Source organism: Pan paniscus, chromosome 20 (assembly GCF_029289425.2).
Source record: "Pan paniscus chromosome 20, NHGRI_mPanPan1-v2.0_pri, whole genome shotgun sequence".
Classification (NCBI taxonomy): Eukaryota; Metazoa; Chordata; class Mammalia; order Primates; family Hominidae; genus Pan; species Pan paniscus.
Genome location: NC_073269.2, coordinates 62155719 through 62178942, shown reverse-complemented (window position 1 = coordinate 62178942; position 23224 = coordinate 62155719). Strand labels below are relative to the sequence as shown.

The following is a 23224-nucleotide window of genomic DNA, read 5'->3' as shown; positions in this document are numbered from 1 at the left end:
TAACAGGTCTGAGACATAAAAGCAATCTCTGTTGTCATGAATGCTGTGAAAGAAACTCTGGGTTGAGATAAGACAGGAGGGTGACCAGAATAGCAAGGGGCTTGCGGGAGGCGGTACCATTGATCCTGAGTCCCAAGGAGGCTGGAAGGAGGAGTCCCTATATCAGGAAGGGAACATGAGAGGTGACTAGAGATGAAGGGTGGCATGTACTGAGGATGTTTCAGTAGCATGTGCAAAGGCCCTGAGGTTGCACCAAGCTTTATGTTGCCCCTTAGAGGCACTGAGAGAAGAGCATTTAATTAGAACACTTGCCACCCCATTCAGTATTCTGAGAGGAAATCAGAAAGGTAAGCAGGTTGGCTGCAGTTGCTCATGCCTATAATTCCAGCACTTTGAGAGGCCAAGGCAGGAGGATCACTTGAGGCCAGGGGTTCAAGACCAGCATGGGCAACATAGGCAGATCCTGTCTCTACAAAAATTTTAAAAAATTAGCTTGGCATGGTGGCACACACCTGTGTTCCCAGCAACTTGGGAGGCTGAGGTGGGAAGATTGCCTGAACCCAGGAGTTTGAGGCTGTAGTGAGCCATGATCCTGCACTCCAGCCTGGGTAACAGAGCAAGACCCTGTCTCAAAAAAAAAAAAAAAAAAAGTTGGGGCATGGAGAAAGGTAAGCAGTTAACAGCTGTTACTGGTACATCTCAGCAGAAGTCATCCCAGATGCCAAGGAACCTTGCCTACTTTAGGAAGTGAGTCACGATCTGCACCTTTTAAAGATTTGATGTTGCCAACTTCACACTTCAGTGGTGCATTTTAAAAAGGGTTCTGGGACAGCAACCGTTAAAGATGAAGCTTCTCTGCTGTCTATCATGCATGTGTGCAGAAGGGGCTTCTGACTGGGTGCCCAGACCCTCGCCTCCTCTTGTAGAACGCTCATATTTTTCAAAAATTGCTAGATGCAGATTAATGAGAAGTACTTGGATTTATTCATACACAGTGAAAATGGCCTGAGTTACTCTGGCCTGCCCACAAGGTCCCTTGTGTCATCCGCACCATGGTTTTCTCATCTTCTACCTTTGTGGTTGTGCCTTTTCTCTATGGAAAGGGGTTCCCGTGCCATCAAATCTTCTCCCTGACATCTGTAGGTAAGGCTAGGGTGGTGGGAGGTCCCAGTCGAAGGGTAAACAAAAGTTACCCTTCATTTGTTAGTCTTTCTGTAGGTTGGTGCCAAAGTAATTGTGTTTGCTATTATTTTTAATGCAGTGGTTTTAAAGTAATGGTTTTTGCCATTACTTTTTTTTTTTTTTTTTTTGAGACGGAGTTTCACTCTTGTTGCCCACGCAGGAGTGCAATGGCGCGATCTCGGCTCACCGCACCCTCTGCCTCCCGGGTTCAAGCGATTCTCTTGCCTCAGCCTCCCAAGTAGCCTGGATTACAGGCACGTGCCACCACACCCAGCTAACTTGGTATTTTTAGTAGAGTTGGGGTTTCTCCATGTTGGTCAGGCTGGTCTAGAACTGCCGACCTCAGGTAATTCACCTGCCTCAGCCTCCCAAAGTGCTGGGATTACAGGTGTGAGCCACCATGCCTGACCGCCATTACTTTTAATGGCAAAAATGGCAATTACTTTTGTCTAAACCTTTATTTTGCTTTATATCAGTTTGCCACTTTACACTGCACCCTGCCTGTACTTCACTGCTTCCATCCAGTCTGCTGTTGATGAGCACCTAGGTTGGTTCCATGTCAATGCTATTGTGAACAGTGCTGTGAGGAACACACACATGCATGTGGTCCACATACACCATGGAGTACTACCCTGCTCTAAAAAGGAATGAAACCATGTCCTTTGTGGCAACATGGATGCAGCTGGGGGCTATTAGCCTAAGTGAACTAATGCAGGAACAGAAAACCACATACCACATGTTCTCACAAGTTGGAGCTAAACAATCAGTACATGTGGATTTAAAGATGGTGACAGTAGGCCAGGCATGGTGGCTCATGCCTCTAATTCCAGCACTTTGGGAGGCCGAGGTGGGCAGATCACCTGAGGTCAGGAGTTCGAGACCAGCCTGGCCAACATGGTGAAACCCCATATCTACTAAAAATACAAAAATTAGCCGGCGTGGTGGTGTGCGCCTGTAATCCCAGCTATTCAGGAGCCTAAGGCAGGAGAATCGCTTGGGCCCAGGAGGTGGAGGGTGCAGTGAGCCGAGATCACGCCATTGCACTCCAGCCTGGGTGACAAAGTGACACTGCATCTCAAAAAATATGTATATGTGTGTGTATGTGTGTATGTGAATATGTGTGTATATATGTGTATGCATGTATGTGTGTGTATATACATATATACACATATATTTGTTGACAAGACACGGGACTACTAGGAGGAGGAGAGTGGGAAGAAGGCAAGGGTTAAAGTACTTTCAGGTGCTATACTCACTACCTGGGTGATGGGATCATTCACACACCAAACTTCATGCCACACAATAGACCCATGTAACAAACCTGTACATGTTCCCCTGAACCTTAAAAATTACTTCTAAACTTCTTCACTGCTTCTAAACTTCAGTACCTCATATTTTGCAGGCTTCAAAAAGACTTGCACAATGTAGTGAGAGAGGAGATACAGACCTCACAGAAGGAGCTCTGTCTGAAACTCAAGTGTGCATGGGATTTTAATGACCTTGAAGACAAGTGGTGGTGGTGATCCCACGGATTAGATGCCACGTGGCTTGACCATGGATCTTGGGGGAAAGCCACCAGGACATCCTCGCCTGTGTGTCGCTCCAATGTCACCATTTGTGGGGACAAATGAGCTGTTCCCTGCAGGAGGCTTTGTCACGGTTGTTGGAGGCCGCCCATTGCACGCCCAGGTCTGGAATCCTAGTGTAATACTGTGTCTGGTACCAAGATCATAAGTTGGCTGTGCCTTCAGTCTTGTCTATGTCCTCCTTGGTGTAATGTTTTTAATTCTTGGAGGTGTTGAGAGAATTCAATAAAGCAAAGCATATAAAAATACCTCAGGAAAGCCCAAAGCCTCATTTCTCATGGATTGAGAAGTGGGATGGATGTGTTTATAATTCCATAATTATTATACTGTGATTAAACCACATAGACATCCAGAACTCCTAATATGCCTTTATCTTCACTTATATTGATTCCCCCAAGAAGTATTAGACTCTGCATTGATTTTTTTTTTTTTTTTGAGACAGGGTCTCACTCTGTCACCCAGGCTGGAGCGTAGTGGCACCATCTCAGCTCACTGCAACTTCCACCTCTCGAGTTCAAGCGATTCTTCTGCCTCAGCCTCCCAAGTAGCTGGGATTACAGGCATGTACCACCAGGCCTGGCTAACTTTTGTATTTTTAGTAGACATGGGGTTTCACCATGTTTTCCAGGCTGGTTTTGAACTCCTGGCCTCAAGTGATCCACCTGCCTCGGCCTCCCGAAGTGTTGGGATTATAGGTGTGAGCCACCGCACCCGGCCTGGATTGATTCCTATCTCCCACTCTTCATTATGATGTACTTTTCTGAGTTTATTCCATCTCCTGCCCTTCTTCACCCGAAACCTTCTCACTGTGCTCTTTGGAAACCAGCAAACCTATATTTAGAGAATAGGTTGAAACGGTCCCTTTAATCTCCCTCTCTCTGAAACCTGCATCTCCTCTGAGGACATTGCTTCTCTTACAGCTCTTTCGGGCGTGGTTGTCTTGTCTCGGGAGCCTAGCAGTTAATCGGGTGGGTGGTCTCTTCCTCACCTTCTGCTCTGCGACCATTCTCTTCACCCCTCTGTCTCCCTCTCAGCCTCTATCCTCGTGTCTTTAGATTTAGACCCCCTGTTCTTCGAGCCACTTCCAGACTGCCAACTTAGACTTCAGTTAAAAGACTTTAGTTCCTGGCCCCCCGTCAGCCCCTCCGGTGGTACAAGTTGAGTATCCCTTATCCGAAATGCATGGACTTTGCATTTTTTCAGACTTTGGAATATTTGCATTATACTTACTGGCTGGACACACAAAATCTAAAATTCTGAATTCAGAAACGTTCCAGTAAACACTTCCTATGAGCATCGTCTCAGCGTTCAAAAGGAACATTCTAGATTCTGGATTTTTGGATTTGGGATGTTCAGCCTATATTCCTTACACCTAATTTTAATCTCCATGCTTGTCCAACCCACAGCCTGGGCCCACTTTTAATGAGGTCCCAACACAAATTCATAAACTTTCGTATGCATGGACTTTTTTTTTTTAAGCTCATCAGCCAGCATTAGTGTGTGGCCCAAGACAATTCTTCCAACGTGGCCCAGGGAAACCAAAAGATCGGACATCCCTGTGTGACTGCATCTTCAATGACAGTATCTTCTGCCATATCTAAGCCTCCTTCATGCTCAAACTCCAGAAATTCCAATTATTTTGTAGTTTTTTTTTTTTTTTTTTTTTTTGAGACACTCTCGCTCTGTCACTCAGGCTGGAGTGCAGTGGTGCGATCTCGGCTCACTGCAACCTCCGCCTCCTGAGTTCAAGCAATTCTCCTGCCTCAGCCTCCTGAGTAGCTGGGACTACAGGCGCCCACTACACCCGGCTACTTTTTGTATTTTTAGTAGAGATGGGGTTTCGCCCTGTTGGCTAAAATGGTCTCCATCTCCTGACCTCGTGATCTACCCGCCTCGGCTTCCCAAACTGCTGGGTTTACAGGCGTGAGCCACCACGCCTGGCCTAGTAGTTTCACTTTTAATTGGTATTTGCCTCTTCAACAACCACCTCATATCTTCCTGACTGACTCTAACCAGAGTTTAATCTGTAGATTCCACTGATAACTCACTGATATGCTATAGCAAGAGGCTGTTTATCATGGGCCCTAAGCACCCCTGTACATTCTTTATGGGTATGCAAAAAATGTTGGACCCTGACTTTTAAATTTCTTTTATTTTTGTTTTTTTGCCAAGGACTTTTGCCAGGTTGTGTTTGCGCTGAGCAAACTTGAGGGATAAGGTAACTTTCTACCCCAGACAAAAAGCAGGCTTGTTCTGCTTATTGGCAGATTCCCTAAGCTCAGCGTGCTTCTCTTAATCCAATCTACAGCAGGTACAGTCATCCATCATGGACCCTTTATGGCACCCAAAGCTGTGAGACTTGGGAAGTATGAGGAACTGATTAAAAGCAACAAGAAATACTGACTCATGCTTTTGTCATGGATGATAAAATTATTTGTTTCTGGGCCAGGAGTCTCGTATCTTCTGCTAGCTTCCATGAAACAGGAACAGGCTTTTTGGCTCATAAGTAGAATAACACCCCAAACCCTTCTCAGTTCCTGAAGACAGCTGCCTTTTTGCTATACTTCACCCTGCTTAGAGTTTATCTATTCAGCCGACAGTACTCCAAACAGCCCCTCAAATTTGTCTAGTCAACATCTTCCATGCTGCCTGCCCCTCTCACTTTGTCCTATGCACTTAAAACCACAAACCTTTTTCCAATGTTCTACATACTCCACACTTGTATCCAGATAGCTGAACATGCTGAAGGATGTTCAACCCTGCTTAAATTTATGGCTGAGCCTAAGAGTTTTCTTACCGTTGCTCATGGTACTGTTGCACACGATACTGTAACATACTGCTTTAACCCGTTCTACTCAACTTCCGTTGTCCTCAACCGTTCTCCATTTTCATGCTCAGTTGATTTTACATATTTCTTGAAGAAATAAGAATCCGGATCTTCCACAAGTACCCACTGCCACATCTACCAGCACCTGTACCCTGATAAGACAAAAATAAAGGCTCTGAGGCATAGAAAGTGTCAACCTGAGTTAGCTGCAGGACAAGAGAGGTAAACCCTCTAATACACAAAGGATTGGATGCTATGGGTTGAGACTTAAGACTGCTGCTCAAGGAGACTTGAAATAAATTTCTCTGGAAAGTAAAAGTTTTCCTTCTCTATTCTGCAGATGTGCAGGACATGGAGGTAGAATGGGACCCTGTTTACAGGAATCACAATATTCAGGTTAATACAAAACCATCGTAAGGACCACCTCCCTTTCGCTTATTTTTATCCATCTGAAATAGTTTTGTTGTTCTCTTTTTTGAGACAGAGTCTCGCTCTGTTGCCAGGCTGGAGTGCAGTGGTGCAATCTTGGCTCACTGCAACCTCCACCTCCCGGGTTCAAGCGATTCTCCTTCCTCAGCCTCCCAAGTAGCTGGGATTACAGGCACACACCACTGTGCCCAGCTGATTTTTGTATTTTTTTTTTTAGTAGAGATGGGGCTTCACCATGTTGGCCAGGATAGTCTCGATCTCTTGACTTTCTGATCCGCCCACCTTGGCCTCACAAAGTGCTGGGATTACAGGCGATGAGCCACCGCGCCCGGCCAAAATAAAGTTTTTCTTAATCATTTTGGTTGTTAGATGCCAACGATGTGGTCTTCCGTCCTTCCTCCATGAACTCACCACCACTCTGTCCTATCCATTTGCACAGAAATGTGGTCTGCCTCCGGCCACAGACTCTGTCTTTACACCCCAGGATAATTCCTTATTTTGTTACTTTTGGGTCAGTCACTTCCCCTCTCTGGACCTAATTACCTCATCTTCAAAATGATGAGGGCAGAAACAATTTGTAATTAAATTAGACCCAATTTTGGCTTTCACTTCTGCCTTGGTTAGCTCTGTGGCTGTGTAACATTTCTAAAATGTACTTTACTCACCTGAAAATATAAAACTGTATCCCGCACAGGATATGTGAAATCGATGTGTCATGGATGGAAATCTCTATGAAGAATAAGATCTTATTAAGTTGTAATTTTCTCTCCCCCGCTCTAACACCAAGAGTCTTTCTTGTACTATTTTATTATTCAATAAGCAGACGCTATCAGAAGCAGTCTTACAGAATAGCTGGAGATCCATTTAGCATTTCATAGCTTATAAAACACCGTCCTAGAGGGTCTAAATCCCCATCAAAGCCATGTAAGATAGGATAGCCTTACTTTACTGATTTAAAAGCAAGGATACCAAAAGAAAATGCTTTACAACAGATTACAGAGATAGTAAGTCAGACTGGCCTATAAATCCAACTTTTCTATTTTAAGATCTGACCCACTTTACAACACCTGATGGGATCTTTCAATAAGTTGAAGGCTATAATCCTTCTGTCCATCCATGTTCTCACTATTAGACATAGTAAAACCCAGAGTCCTTGAAATAAATACTTCATTCTCTTCCTTTTTCTATATCTTTACTGCCCTTTGTAGATGAAATCTGGGATAGAAAGAGTGGGAGACGTATGTGAACTAATTTAGAAAATATTGTCAGGGCAATAAAGGTTAAAAATAAAATCAAAGGTTAATTGCCTTAATCTTCATCTCATTGATTCATATTCAGTTACCAGCTATTAAAATGGGCCATATTTTATTTTGAGACAGGGTCTCACTCTGTCACCCAGGCTGGAGTGCAGTGGCACCACCTCAGCTCACTGCAACCTCTGCCTCCCAGGTTCAAGGGATCCTGCCACTTCAGCCTCCCGAGTAGTTGGGACTACAGGTGTGTGCCACCATGTAACTTTTTTTAGTAGAGATGAGGTTTTGCCATGTTCCCCAGGCTGGTCTCAAACTCCTGAGCTCAACCGATCCTCCAGCCTTGGCCTCCCAGAGTGCTGGGATTACAGGCGTGAGCCACCAAACCTGGCCAACCATGTTATTTCTGATAATCTGACAAGATAAATAAAGACTATCCCAAGATTTCTCCATCGTTTCTTTAAAAGTAACAGGGATGGGCTGGGCACGGTGGCTCACACCTGTAATCCCGGCACTTTGCGAGGCCAAGGCAGGCAGATCACGAGGTCAGGAGATTGAGACCATCCTAGCCAACATGGTGAAACCCCGTCTCTACTAAAATACAAAAAAAAATTAGCCAGGTGTGGTGCTGCGCACCTGTAGTCCCACTTACTCAGAAGGCTGAGTCAGGGGAATTGCTTGAACCCGGGAGGTGGAGGTTGCAGTGAGCAGAGATCATGCCACTGCATTCCAGCCTGGTGACAGAGCGAGACTCTGTCTCAGAGAAAAAAAAAAACAACAACAAACAAAAAACCAGGGATGGCCTGGCATGGTGGCTCACACCTGTAATCCCAGCACTTTGGGAGGCCGAGGTGGGCAGATCACAAGGTCAAGAGATCGAGACCATCCTGGCCAACATGGTGAAACCCTGTCTCTACTAAAAATATAAAAATTAGCTGGGCATGGTGGCGGGCACCTGTAGTCCCAGCTACTCAGGAGGCTGAGGCAGGAGAATTGCTTGAACCCAGGAGGCAGAGGCTGCAGTGAGCTGAGGTCGCGCCACTGCACTCCAGACTGGTGACAGAGCGAGACTTCATCTCAAAAAACAGACAAAAACACAGGGATATCCTCTGTTTAATGCTTGATCCACAAATTCTCAATTACTAAATTTTCAATTTACTAATCAATACTCAAGTCAATCATATTTAGTCTACTCAATTTCTAAATTTTTAGGAATTTTTTTTTGTTGTTATTCTACAATTTCTAAGTTTGTCCTAGAATTCAATTACATCAAAGTATCTTAAAGCAACATTTTTTTAGAGTAGACAGATGATTTCAAATCCACTGTACAGTCAGGCCAATGTTACTTTGTAGGACTGGGGGGCCCATAATAGGTCTTGGAGGGGGTTTGGAAGGGGTAATTGGTGATTCAGGAAAAGAGAAGAGATGAGATAGAAGGGATTCCAGTGTACCTTGACTGCTGAACTTTTTTCTAGGCTGCCTCCAAATTATGAATCCCGTGAACCAAGACAGACCAATTAGCTTGTGACCAATTGTCTAACTTCAAGCCTATACTTATGAGGAAGGTAGATGGATTATTTGTCTCCAGCTTCATTCACCTTTCCTCCCTCTCCTTCTTTTACCCACTCTGCTTGCTGTCTTTTTTGACACTCACTTCCTCACCCACCACCTTGCAATTTTTTTTTAAGACAGTCTCGCTCTGTTGCCCAGGCTGGAGCGCAATCGTGCAATCTCAGCTCACTGCAACCTCCACCTCCTGGGTTCCAGTGATTCTCCTGCCTCAGCCTCCTCAGTAGCTGGGACTACAGGTGTGTTCCACCGTGTCTGGCTAATTTTTGTATTTTTAGTAGAGACGGGGTTTCACCATGTTGGCCAGGCTGGTCTCGAACTCCTGACCTCATGATCCACCCGCCTCAGCCTCCCAAAGTGCTAGGATTACAGGCGTGAGCCACTGCACCCGGCCAACCATGCAATCTTAAAAGCTTGGCTAGATTTGCCCAGGACTGATGTGTGGCTGAGGTGAGTCAAGCTTGGTGCACAGCTCAGGTTATGAGAGACAGAGGTGGTAGAGTGCTGAAACAGCCCAGGAGATCCTTAGACTGAAGAAGAGACAGATGGAATTCCAGGAATAATGGAGGAACTTGGGTGGAAAAGGATCCCCAGGGTGAAGGCAGCCAGAGTGACAGCTTCTTAGCTTGGAAGCAGTTACTTGTACCCTTTAGGCCAATTTTCCCATTACAAGAAGGGTCTTAAAGCATCAACCTCAGATTTTCCAAGAATTGAAATAACACATATAAAATATTCAGCTTGTGGTAAGCACCTGTCAATGTATTAATAGCTCTTGGGTGAATAATCTCCTTCAATTCTGTCATTAAGATTCTTTACTTGTAACTTAGACTTTTTATAGCTTAGTACCTCTTTTTTTGTGATTAAAAAAAAAAAGTTTTTCAGACAGTGCCTTGCTGTGTCACCCAGACTAGAGTGTAGTGGTGTGATCGCGGCTCACTGCAGCCTCAACCTCCCAGGATCAAGTGGTCTTCCTTCCCCAGCCTCCTGAGTAGCTGGGACCACAGGCATGAGTCACCACGCCCAGATAATTAAAAAAATAATAATTCTAGATAGATGTAGACAGACAGACAGACAGACAGACAGATAGATAGATAGTAGAGGTAGGGTCCCGCTATGTTGCCCAAGCTGGTCTCTAACTCCTGGGCTCAAGCGATCCTCCTGACTTGGCCTCCTGAAGTGCTGGGATTACAGGCGTAAACCACTGTGCTGGGCAGCTCAGTACCCGTTCTCTGTCAGCACTTCCTTCTCCCTCTTTTCTACTGACCTGTATTTTTAGTGGAGGGAAAACCGTTAGGAGAAAAATGTTAACGTTCCTGCTGGGGGTGGAAATGGACATCTCGTGAACATAATTAAGGTAGCTGGAGAATAGGTTCTTTGGTTCCTCAAGCTGCTTTTATATTTTATCACGTCTATTGCACCCAGGTGGGAAGTCCTTAATCATTACCACTTTACAGATGACAGACTAAATGACTTCCCAGATTTTCCTGTTTCTTTGTTAGTTTTCTTTCCACACTTTTTTTGAGATGGAGTTTCACTCTTGTTGCACAGGCTGGAGTGCAATGGCATGATCTCTGCCTGCTGCAACCTCTGCCTCCTGGGTTCAAGCGATTCTCCTGCCTCAGCCTCCCGAGTAGCTGGGATTCCAGGCATGCACCACCACCACGCCCGGCTAATTTTTTGTATTTTTAATAAAGACAGGGTTTTTCCACGTTGGTCAGGCTGGTCTCGAACTCCTGACCTCAGGTGATCCACCTGCCTCGGCCTCCCAAAGTGCTGGGAATACAGGCATGAGCCACTGCACCCAGCCTCCCCACTTTCTTTTTATTGTGGTAAAACATGCATAACAAAATTTTACCATTTTAACCCATTTAAAGTGTACATCCCTGTGGCCTTGAGCACACTCACATTTTACAACCATCACCACCATCCATCTCCAGAACTTTTCCATCTTGCAAAACAAACTCTATGCTCATTAAATAACTCCATCTTCTCCTCCTTCCCCTGGCCTCTGGTAGCCAACATTTTACCTTTTGCCTCTATGAATTTGGCTACTGTAAGTACCTCATAGAAGGAGAATGTACGGTATTTGTTCTTTTCTGACTGGCTTATTTCATTTGGCATAATATCCTCAAGGTTCATCTATGTTGTGTCATATATCAGCATGTCCTTCCTTTTGAAGACTCAGTATTTCATTTTATTTATATGCCACATTTTGTTTATCCATTCACCCATTGCTGGACATTCAGGTTGCTGATTTTCTCAATCTTCACTCCTAAATCAGTGGCACAGAAGTTCAGAAGTGAGGCCGGGCACGGTGGCTCATGCCTGTAATTGCAGCACTTTGGGAGGCCAAGGTGGACAGATCATGAGGTCAGGAGTTCTAGACCAGCCTGACCAACATGGTGAAACCCCGTCTCTACTAAAAATAGTAAAATTAGCCATGTGTGGTGGCATGCGCCTGTAATCCCAGCTACTCGGGAGGCTGAGGCAGGAGAATCGCTTGAACCCGGGAGGTGGAGGGTGCAGTGAGCAAAGATCGCACCACTGCAATCTAGCCTGGGTGACAGAGCGAGACTCTGTCTCAAAAAAAAAAAAAAAAAAAAAAGTTCAGAAGTGAAATACCCCCATTCCTAAAATTTCCTTTCAGCTCCCACTCCCAAGAGATCTTTATTCAAAGGGAGGGGAGACAGGGTAGCCTCAGAACTCAAGAGGCCCAATGAGGAAAGGAGAGCCAGAGGGGAGTTTGGGGAAGAATATGAGAGGCAAAGACCGTGAGGAGAGGTAATATTAGCAATGCCATGGAAATTACCCAAACATTCACATGAACCCCAAAATATATACCACTATTATGTACCAATAAAAAAGGTGCCTTCATCAGGCAAGAACAGATCAGGAGCCCAACCTGGAATCCTAGTAGGACTGGCAGAAAGAAGGGTGCCCAAGTCAGACCAGCCTTTCTAGTGCTTTCAGTGTGGCCAGCGTCTTTCCAAGTCAACACGGGGAGGGGGCCACAGTTTCTTCAACCTGCACTCCTATTCCAGTCATTCATCAGTAGCAAACACTGTTTCAAGATTTTCCAGGCAGTATGGAGATTTCCCAAAGAACTAAACATAGAGCTACCATTTTGTCTGGCAACCTCACTACCGAGTTCTATCCAAAGCAAGAGAAATCATACTAAAAAGATACCTGCATCCATGTGTTTACTGGAGCACTCTCCACAATAGCAAAGTCATGGGATCAACATAAGTGTCCACCAGCAGATGAGTGGATCAAGAAAACATGATTTATAGACAGTGGAATCCTATTCAGCCATAAAAAGAATAAAATCATGTCTTTTGCAGCAACATGAATGGAACTCAAGCCATGATCTTAAGTGAGATAACTCAGAAACTAAGTCAAATAATGCATGTTCTTACTTGTATGTGAGAGCTAAATAATATATAAAGAGTGGCTGGGTGCAGTGGCTCACGCCTGTAATCCCACCACTGTGAAAGGCTGAGGCAGGTGGATAACCTGAGGTCGGGAGTTCAAGACCAGCCTGACCAACATGGAGAAACCCCGTCTCTACTTAAAAAAAAAAAAAAAAAAAAAAAAAAAAAATTAGCCAGGCGTGATGGTGCATGCCTGTAATCCCAGCTACTCAGGAGGCTGAGGCAGGAGAAATCACTTGAACCCAGGAGGCGGAGGTTGTGGTGAGCCGCGATCGCACCATTGCACTCCAGCCTGGGCAACAGGAGCAAAACTCTATCTCAAAAAAAAAAAAAAGTGTGGAATAGTAGACATTGGAGGCTCAGGAGGGTGAGAGGGAGGTGCAGGGTGAGAACTGACCTAATGGGTACAATGTATACTATCTGTGTGATAGGTATACTAAAAGCCCAGATTTTCCCACACAATATATACATGTAACAAAACCGTACTCGTACCCCTTAAATTTATACAAATAAAAAAAAGGCAAAAAAAGATTTTCCAATGTTTAGAAATGTAACACTTTATTGAGGGGTTAAGAGGTCCTTGTGAGACCGAGAGACCATGAAGGCCTTTCAGTGGCTCATCCAAGGCCACAGAGCACATAAAAACCAGGTGTATCATATCAAATCTATGAATGGGGTGCCAGAAATCTCACAACTCAGAGTGTCAATGATTTGTATCTCCTGGGTGCAGTGTCATGTAAGTAACAGTCCCAGTCCCTGTCCTTTGCAGGTGTTCGAGTCAGAGCCCAGGTTCCTCGCAATCAGATCTCTACCCTTGTGTGTCCTTTGCAGGTGTTCGAGTCAGAGCCCAGGTTCCTCGCAATCAGATTTCTACCCTTGTGATTGTGTCACAGTCGTCTGTGATGGTCAGGTTAGGATTTCTCTCTTCCTCAGCCGTCAGAAGTGCCTGGGTTTCCTCATCAAAATCAGTTTTTCTCAGCCTGGTAAAATATTTTAAAAGGTTCTATTTTTAATTCACATACTTTTTCCCTTTTCTGCAGCTCATCTTTCTCCCTAATTCATCCCAGGACAAGCCTAGGAAACCCTGGTGTTACCTCCAAGAGGAAAGACATACACATCAAATGCAGCGGTATGCTGATAAATGTTACCCCTGGATCCCCAGGAAATAAATAAAGTCCCAATTTATAGCTTTGCCAATTTCTGTGGTGTAAATTCTCCAAGGCAATCATGGCCAATTTCGGGCTGCCCACTTGCTGTCACTAAACAGAGTTACAAAGACAGGTACACACACACACACACACACACACACACACGGCTCTCACCAGCTTGTAGGAGCTGGCTCCAATATGTCACTGGACATAAATAAATGTCCAGAATTGGTAATAGAAGGCATGAACTCCACACAAATATTTGGATTTGCAACAAGAAGTCAGTGGGAGTTAGGGAGAAAGACTGAAGCTATTTTTACTTTTTCAAAGATAAAGTTAATAGTTTCCATTATCCAAGTACCTGGGCCCTGGCCCTCTGCTAAGGCTTTTTACATGCCTATCTCATTAAATGTTCACAACTGCCTTATGAGGTAGCATAATTGTCCGGACTTGTGATGAAGACAATGAGAACAATGTTAAGGTCACAAAACCAGTAAGTGGTAGTCTGGATACAAATTCAAGCAATTTGTTTCTGGAGCCCCCATACGTTGTATCATTGCTTTGCATCAGACAGAAGGATTAAGTATCACCGTGTCTTGGTCCTTCCTTTTACGTATAATATCTCTCATCTCCATTTGGCATCTGTTTGCGTGCAACTGTCCCACACTGTTGGGGTAAGCTATGTTCTTTAGCACAACTATGTATCTTAATACACATCTTTGTGAGACTATCTATGGTGGGGGCTGGAGGAAGATGAAAACTCACTTATTTAGTTCTGCCATAGTTATCACATTATCTGATGCATACTTTCATAATTACCATGCCAAATAATCATCCCTATTTTGTAGATAGGAGGCTGATAATCAAAGAGGACAAATGCCTTACCCTGGCTTACAGGGCCAAACATGGCAAGGCTAGGAGACAAACACAGACCTCCGTGACTCAGAATGCAGACAATTTGAGTCCTTCCCCTTAATCACGTGTCTACTTTGGTAGTCTACATTCTGAATCTTTAGCAAACATTAAAATGAGAAAGAAACAATGCCAAGCACTCAGCCTTTCCAGGTGGAGATTTATAAGGATGGACTTCAAGAAAACAAACCTGTATCTTCACAAAATGGAAAAAAAAAATCAGTGAATGTTCTTTAGTGTTAGAGTTATAACAGTTTTAACCCATTATATTTCCCTTTTCTGGAAATGAACAGCCTAATAACTGCCTATGATTGCCTTCATCTCATATTGGTTTGAAAAGAGTAGGGGAAAATGAATGAGAAAAATAAATGTTAAGGACTCTATAGTTATCTAGTAAAATAATGTTTGTGGGATTATATGTAATTATAAATATAACAAATTAAAATATAAATTATGTTTATATAAGTTTCTATTTATAAATGTTATACTTATGAATATACATATAACTTGTATTTACACATAAATATTTAAAATATAAACATGTATCATAATTTGTATTATAATAGTAACAAGTGATATAGGAGGTAAAAAATTATTTAGGCAGATAGTGAGGGCAAAAGTCCTCAGCAGAGCTTCCCTTCTAACAAAAACCAGCCCAAGAAATCATTTCTTTTCTAACAAAGAGCATCCTGAAAAACTGAGCTGCAAACATAAATAAGGGAGCTCGAAGATTGCATGGGGGAAATGCCAGCAGCTGCGCCAGTGAAAAGAGCTACCTGGGGGCCAGGCCTGTTCACCATGGAAGCGCCATCTTCCCTTTTTTATTAGCATGGGTACAGTAAGAAAGAAATGGGCAACATAGTGCAGCTCAGGCAGAGAACCTGCCTGCTTAATAAAAGACTGGGGTGGGGGCTGCCAGAAATTCACACCCTATGCAAACGGCACACCTGGTCCTAACCAGTTTTTCATGCCCTATGTAGATCAGACACCACACCTCCCCACCAGCTCGTCTATAAAACCCTCTGCATTTCACCATGGATCGGGCAATCCATTTTTCCGAGACCCATCTCTGTAGCAGACAGCTCTTCTTTCTTTTGCCTATTAAACTTCTGCTCTTAACCTCACTCTTTGTGTATCTGCGTCCTTGGATCTCCACGGCCCTGGGACAATGAACCTCGGGTGTTACCCCAGACAATGAGGCCACTTCACAAGTGTTTCCATTTGTTGGACATTCACTGTTCACCACTTACTGTGGTAAGAGTTTTATACTCACCTGCTTGGTTCTTACTCCTGCAACAACCCTGAGACAAGGAACATCATTTGCATTTTAAATGCAGCGTGATTACACTGCAGGTCCCAGCCAGTCCCTTCTTAGCCCGGAGCACTCTGCCCATAGAGCACAACAGACCCCAGCTCACCCGAGCACCTGCAGGGCACACTCTGGGTGTCTCAGGGCCTCACAGAGCACAACCACCCCTGTGTGGTCCAAGGTGTTCAAGGTCAGGTTGAGCTGCTGCAGCGTCTTACTGCAGGTGAGAACAGACGCGAGATCCTTACAGCAGGTGCTCGTTAACCCACATTCTTCCAACCTGCAATAAAAAGACACATGGTAAGATGCGGCCCCAGCCTCAGGGTGGAGGTAGGATGGGATGTGAGCTAGACGTCTAGCTGAGGCACACCCCATTGCCTCAAGTGCAATCTCTCACAGTCCAGTGTTTACGACCTCAGATCACGCGTCTGTGGGTAGGTGGTAAAAGTAGCCATAAGTGTCCATTCTTCTCTGTATCCCTGCCCACAGCAATGTGACTTTGCAGCTCATTCCACTAACAGAGTCTATTTCCGGCTTCATACCTTGCTTTGGATAATATAACATCTGAGACGGCTTCATACCTTGTTTTGGATAATATAACAATGGAAGCAAGGTTAGGAGAGTTCTGAGCCACCATTTTGGGTGTTTTTCTTCTTTGGAGATGGGGTTTCTGTCATCCCGGCTGAAGTACAGCGGCATGACCATGGCTCACTGCAGCCTTGACCTCCTGGGTTCTAGCAATTTTCCTGCCTCAGCCTCCTGAGTAGCTGGGGCTACAGGCATGCACCATGCCTGCGGGCTAATTTTTGTGGAGATGGGGTTTCTGTCATCCCGGCTGAAGTGCAGTGGCATGATCATGGCTCACTGCAGCCTTGACCTCCTGGGTTCTAGCAATTTTCCTTCCTCAGCCTCCTGAGTAACTGGGGCTACAGGCATGCACCACGCCTGGCTAATTTTTATGGAGATGGGGTTTTACCATGTTGCCCAGCCTGTTCTTGAACTCCTAGCCTCAAGCTATTGGCTTGCCTCAGGCTCCTATAGTGCTGGGATTGCAGGACTAAGCTATCACACCTGGTGATCTTGGATGTTTTCTATACTTCATCTCTTGAACCCCTGAGATGCTGCTATGGGCTCATTTCTGTCCCTGCCAAGATTTATATGTTGAAGTCCTAAACCCCAGTACCCCAAAATGTGATCATATTTGGATACAAGGTCTTTATAGAGGCAATTAAGCTAAAATGAGGACACTGGGGGGACTCTAATCATATGACTGGTGTTCTTATAAGGGGAAATTTAGACACACACACATAAAGGGAAGAGAACATGAAGACACAGGGAGAAGACAGATGGTTATCGACAAGACAAGAAGGGCCTGGAGCAGATTCTCCCCCATGGCCTTCAGAAGGAGCCAACTCTGCTGACACTTTGATCTCAGACTTTCAGCCTCCATAACCGTGAAGTGATAAATTCATAATCTAAGCCACCCAGTCCATGGTACTTTTTAAACCCTGGCAAACTGATACAGATGCCATGTCAATGAGCCCAGGCCAACCAGTTAGATAATGAGACGTGGGCCAGTTACATCTGTCATCCCCAAGGGGACAGCCAACCCAGCCAGCCAACCTCCATACATATAGCAAGGTCAACCCAAACAGCCAATCCCTCAGTTAACCACAGCTTCCTAAGCACACCTGGTTGAGGTCAGTGACGCCTGCCCAGACAAGCAGAGCCAGCAGCAATCTAACTTCTCATTGCCTTAAGCCCTGAAGTTTTACACTGGTTCATGATGCAACCACAGCTAGCTGCTATGTGGTCCTGTTGGAGTTTTCATCTTTCTCTTTCTTCCCATCCATTTTCCGTCTTTGCTACTCATGAAAACATAACCAGGAGCTTGGCGATACCCACCCAAGAATCTCTAAGCGGCAATCCGGATGCGTCAGAGCACGACACAACAGCTGCACGCCCACGTCTCCGATTTCATTGCACCCAACTTGCAGAATCTTCAGGTTTTGATTGCTGATGAGAGCAGAGGCGAGGTCTTCACAGCCGGCAGCAGTGATAAAACATTTTACCAAACTGCAAAGGAGTAAGGGTACCATGCTTAAAGGCTATTACACCTCAGTCTAATATCAGGAAAAGAGACACCAAAGCACGACAGCCTTTGTCATTCACGTGGATAGACACCGCCAGTCCTCCATATCCACAGATTCAACTAGTCGCAGATTGAAATTATTGAAGAATTAAAATAATAACACATAACACACAACACTAAAAAATACAAATGAAAAAACCAATAGAGTATAACAACTTTTCACACAACATTTACATTGTATTACATATCACAGTAACTTAGAGATGATTTACAGTATTATGGGAAGATGCCTGTACGTTATAAGCAAACACTATAGGCCAGATGCGGTGGCTCATGCCTGTAATCCCAGCAGTTCGGGAGGCTGAGGTGGGTGGATCACCTGAGGTCAGAAGTTCGAGACCAGCCTGGCCAAAATGGTGAAACCCCCATCTCTACTGAAAAAAAAAAAAATACAAAAAATTAGCCGGTATGGCGATGGGTGCCTGTAGTCCCAGCTACCCAGGAGGTTGAGGCACGAGAATCACTTGAACTCGGGAAGCAGAGGTTGCAGTGAGCTGAGATCGCACCACTGCACTCCAGCCTGGACGACAAAGTGAGAGACTGTCTCAAAACACACACTATGCCATTTTACATTAGGAACTTGAGCATCTGCAGATTTTGGAATCCTCAGGGAAAATCTGTAGCCAACCTCCTATGGATATGGAGGGACAACTGAATTGTCTCAGCATCGTTTGTTGAAGGTCTATCCTCTCTCTGCACCAGTGATACGCTATTCCATGATGCAACATCTGAACACACGTGGATCAGTCTGTTTCTGAGATCTCTATTCTGTGTGTCTGGTCTGTCTGCTTATCCCTGTGTGAATATCATGCTTTTTTAATTTCTAAAACTTTAGATGACACATTTAGAGCAAGGGCTCCTACATTATTTTTATTTGAGACGGAGTTTCACTCTTGTTGTCCAGGCTGGAATGCAACGGCACAATCTCGGCTCACTGCAACCTCTGCCTCACGGGTTCAGGTGATTCTCCTGCCTCAGCCTCCTGAGTAACTGGTATTACAGGCATCCACCATCATACCCAGCTAATTTTGTATTTTTTTTTTTCAGTAGAGACGGGGTTTCACTATGTTGGTCAGGCTGGTCTTGAACTCCTGACCTCAGGTGATCCACCCGCCTCAGCCTCCCAAAGTGCTGAGATTACAGGCGTGAGCCACCGTGCCCGGCCCACTTTTTATATTTTAGGTGTTTCTTAAGTATTCTTGGCCTCTTGCAAATTCCATACACATTTTAAAATTTACTTTTCAAGTTCAACTCAATCACCAAACAAAAACATCGCATTTTCACTGGGATTTCATGAAAGCAAATGAATTCAACTTACAGAAAACTGACTTTTTAGATACTGAATATTTCAATCTTTGAATATAACATTCTGTTTTATACCATAATTTGATCATATTCTCTACAAAAGTCTCACATATATCACAGTAGCTATTTCTAGGTAATTTCTTTTTTATGTTACTGTAAAAGGTACTTTTATTTAATTCCACTAGCTTATTACTTCTTGTTGGTATATCAGTAACTGTTTTTGATATATTGTTTCAAGCAAGCTTGTTAGACTAATTCTGATAACTTAGCTACAGATTTTCTTGGATTTTTCTATGTACATTCAAATCATCTGTATAGAATTACGTGTTTCTTCAAAGATTACAGGTTTAGTGTTTTTCTTACCTTGAAGCATTTGCTAAGATTTTCAGGACACTGTTGACTAGAAGTGATTATAGCCACCGTTCTTATCTTTTTCTTCATATTGAAGAGAAAGCTTTTCTCTCATCATCAGACAAATGTTTGCTTTAGATTTTTTTGAACATATTCTTTAGATCATCAAGGAAGTTCCCAAATAGTTTTTCAAGAATTGTAGGTCTTAATTCAAACTTCTCTGCATTTTAGATCATGATTTTTATTTTTAACCAGTAAAGTGATTTACATTGATTATTTTTACTAATCTTTTTAATGTTAAAGCAACTTTACATTTTGGGGATAAGCCCAACTTAGTCATTATGTTTATTCTTTTAATACATTTATGGATTCTGCTTGCTAATATTCTGTTCAGTGTTTTTGCATTTCATGAATGACACTAGCCTTTAATTCTGCTTTCTTACAAAAATTGTAAGGATTATATTACAACCAATAAAATTCTTATTGGTTTCTGGCATCAAGATTATGCTAGCCACAAAAAATGGCGGGGAGTTTCTCCTCTTCTGATCCTGAAAAAGCTGATGTAAGAGTGGAATTATTTATTCTTTGAATGTCTGGTAAGAATCACCAATGAAGGCTTCTAAGCCTGGAATTTTCTATATAAAAAGATTTGACTGATTCATTTTTCTTTTCTCTTGAGTATATTTAAGTTATATTATTTTAGAAGCTTATTGAGTCTTGAAAATATCTAAATTTTCAAGTTTAGTGTGTAAAGTTGCTCATACGTAATCTTTTTTAATATCTGTAGCATCTGTAGTAATGTTTCTTTTCCCATTCTTGACATAGACCTGCACTCTTCAGTGTGATAGCCAGCCACATGTGACCACTGAGCACTTGGAATGTAGCTTGTCTGAATCTAGATGTGCCATAGTATAAAATACATAGTGAACCTTAGAGAGTTAATACAAAAAAAGTAAAATCTCCCAGTAATTTTTTGTACTGATTACATATTGAAGTGATGTTTGATACATGGCTAAATAAACTATATTATTAAAATTAGTTTCAAATATTTACTTATAAAATTACTTTCAAATATTACATCATTTTTAATATGGCTACTTGAAAATTTAATATTACATGTGTGGCTTGCATTATATCCTATAGGATGGCATTAACAAAAATTGTTTTTGCCAAGAACCACCTTGCAGTTTTCTGATCTTTTCCATTGTGATTTTTGTTTCATTAGTTTCTGTCCTTATTTTTATTTCCTTCCATCCTTTAGGGGGTTTATTTTACCATTAAAAAAACCCTTAAGTTCATTATTCTTTAGATTCCTTTTAAAATATATACACGCACTACAGCTCCATCTGAGTTTGTTGCAAAGTATATTCTTTTTTCATTTCAACATATGTTCTAATTTCCATTACGATTTCTCTTAGATTCCTGGACTCTATATGGGAAGTAATTATGTTCACCTTGTAAGATTTAAAGTTCAATTGAGTAGGAAGATAATTTAAAAATTAGCATGAACCGAATAATACTTTGTCTTAAATTCTATTTTGTCTGATTCATACAGTTGTGTAAGCTTCCTTTTAATATTTGCATCGTTTTTTCTATCCTTTCATCATTTTATTGAGGTAAAATTTACTTAAGATTAACTATATTAAAGTGAACAGTTCAGTGGCACTTACTACAGTTCACAATGTTGTACAACCACAACTTCACGTTTTAATAAGTAACTTATAAACATTAGTTACGTTTTAATATGGCAATCTTTTAGCTGAAACATTTAATCTGTTCGTTTAATTACTAGCATATTTGAATTCAAATATATATCTTGTTTCATATTTTCTTACCTGTTCAATTTTTGTTTCCTTGTTCTTTTTTGGATCAGGAATTTTTTAATCATTCTGTCTCCTCTTTTCTGCTAATTTGAGTATTCACCTTAATTTACCCCTTTATATTTTGTTATGGCTGTTGTATATTTTTTCCATTATATCTTCAAGATGGTATTATTTTTATACACAATCCACATTTTGTTTAGATTTATCCAGAGATCTACCCCTTTCTTTGCTCTATCTCTCTTCCATCTAGAATGATTTACTTCTGTCTAAGGAACAGTCTTTAGAATTACTTTTAGGAAGGATCTGGTGGTAAGAAACTTGGTATTTATTTGAAAATGTGTTTTTATCCTCATTCTTGATAGTTTTTGGTGGCTATAGAATTCTAGGTTGACAATCCACCCTCCCGTCTCCCCGCCATACTGAATATCTCACTGTACTGCCCTCTGGTTTCCACTATTACTCTTCACCCAAGTCTGTCTCCTTTCTTGTAGATATCACTCCCCCCGCCAGCTCCCAGCCCCTTGTTAAATCTTTACAGACCAACATCTTTATATCTGGTGTTCTGCAGTTTCTCCACTATTTATCCTGTTAAGCGCTTATTTGGATGCTTGAATCTGAATTGGAATCTTTCATTGGTTACAGAAAAATTTCAGTCTTCTTAAAATATTTTCTCTCTCCGGGATTCCCAGTAAGTGTGTTAGAACGTCTTAATCATCTAAGTCTTATATGCTCTTCTATGATTTACCTATTTTTCTGTTTTCACGCTGCTTTCTAGGTAATTGTAACCTACCTTCCATTTTACTAATTTTTTCTTTAATTATGTCTAATCTACTATTCACCCCATATAGTCAGTTATTATAATATTTATAATTTCTAGTTGTATTATTTGCTCATTTCATCTCCTTTTCCCTAAGATTCAAACCTGTTATTTTTCTGTAAACATAGTAAGTATAATAGCTTTATAGATAATTAGATAGTTTGGTAGCTGTTTGTATTTTGACTTGTCCTTGGCTCAATGAGATTTATGTCCTTGTGGGTTGGGTTATTTTAACTGTGTGGTATTTACTGACCTTAAAAAATCCTTTTAGGAATAAGCTGAGGTCAAGGATCATGTCATCCTATTACCTACCTCCTGAGACAATTTGCTCTTGTTTCTTTCAGGCATCTGTTCAGTACTAGTTTAAGGTTATGTTGTGTTTTTTTAATACGTCTTAAGGAGTTTTGGATAGCCTCAAGTGCTATCTACTTAGCCTGCTACTTAAGAATATTTCTGTTTGGGCTGGGCACGGTGGCTCATGCCTGTAATCCCAGCACTTTGGGAGGCCAAGGTGGGTGGATCACGAGGTCAGGAGATCGAGACCATCCTGGCTAGCACAGTGAAACCCTGTCTCTACTAAAAATACAAAAAAATTAGCCAGGCGTGGTGGCGGGCGCCTGTAGTCCCAGCTACTCGGGAGGCTGAGACGAGAATGGCGTGAACCCGGGAGGCAGCACTTGCAGTGAGCCAAGATTGTGCCACTGTACTTCAGCGTGGGCTGACAGAGCGAGACTCTTCTGTCTCCAAAAAAAAAAAAAAAAAAAAGAATATTTCTGTTTAGCTTCTAGATGCTTTTAAATTTTTTCTTAATATTGTATCTGATGTTTTTGGTGTCTTTCAGTGCCAATGTTTGGCCCAGATAGCCTAACGCACTATTGGGAGAGAAAGAATGCATCTGGTGTTTTTGTTATGTTATTTAACATACTCTTCAAGTGAGGAATACAAAATCCTAAACTGATTTCCTAATGGATTAGGTAAAAATCACGCTGCCAGATTTCAGAAGCCTCTGTATTTTTCAGGGAAAATACATAACAACATGTTATCCTAACTGGTAATTCTAAAAACACTGCCACCACCGCTACAGGGGTTACCCAGATATTTCTCTATTTGATAACATGAAATTAAGTCTTTTC

The 23224-nt window shown here is 42.5% G+C and overlaps 2 protein-coding genes across 7 annotated transcripts in view; one reads left to right on the top strand and one right to left on the bottom strand.

The window, feature by feature from the left end:
• The window catches only part of NLRP13 (NLR family pyrin domain containing 13), a 47064-nt gene extending 43162 nt beyond the window's left edge, over positions 1-3902 (top strand). For both annotated transcript variants that reach the window (XM_057300556.2, XM_063599694.1), the window contains one exon: positions 2585-3902. In XM_057300556.2, the coding sequence (XP_057156539.2) occupies positions 2585-2705 (121 nt within the window). In that variant the 3' untranslated portion in view covers positions 2706-3902. The remainder of the gene's footprint in view (positions 1-2584) is intronic.
• Positions 3903-11091: 7189 nt separating this feature from the next.
• NLRP4 (NLR family pyrin domain containing 4) overlaps positions 11092-23224 on the bottom strand; it is a 46863-nt gene continuing 34730 nt past the window's right edge. For all 5 annotated transcript variants that reach the window (XM_055103320.2, XM_055103323.2, XM_055103321.2 and 2 more), the window contains 3 exons: positions 17549-17719; positions 15753-15923; positions 11092-13254 (listed from right to left, as the gene is read on the bottom strand). In XM_055103320.2, coding sequence (XP_054959295.2) covers positions 13137-13254; positions 15753-15923; positions 17549-17719 — 460 coding nt within the window. In that variant the 3' untranslated portion in view covers positions 11092-13136. The remainder of the gene's footprint in view (positions 13255-15752; positions 15924-17548; positions 17720-23224) is intronic.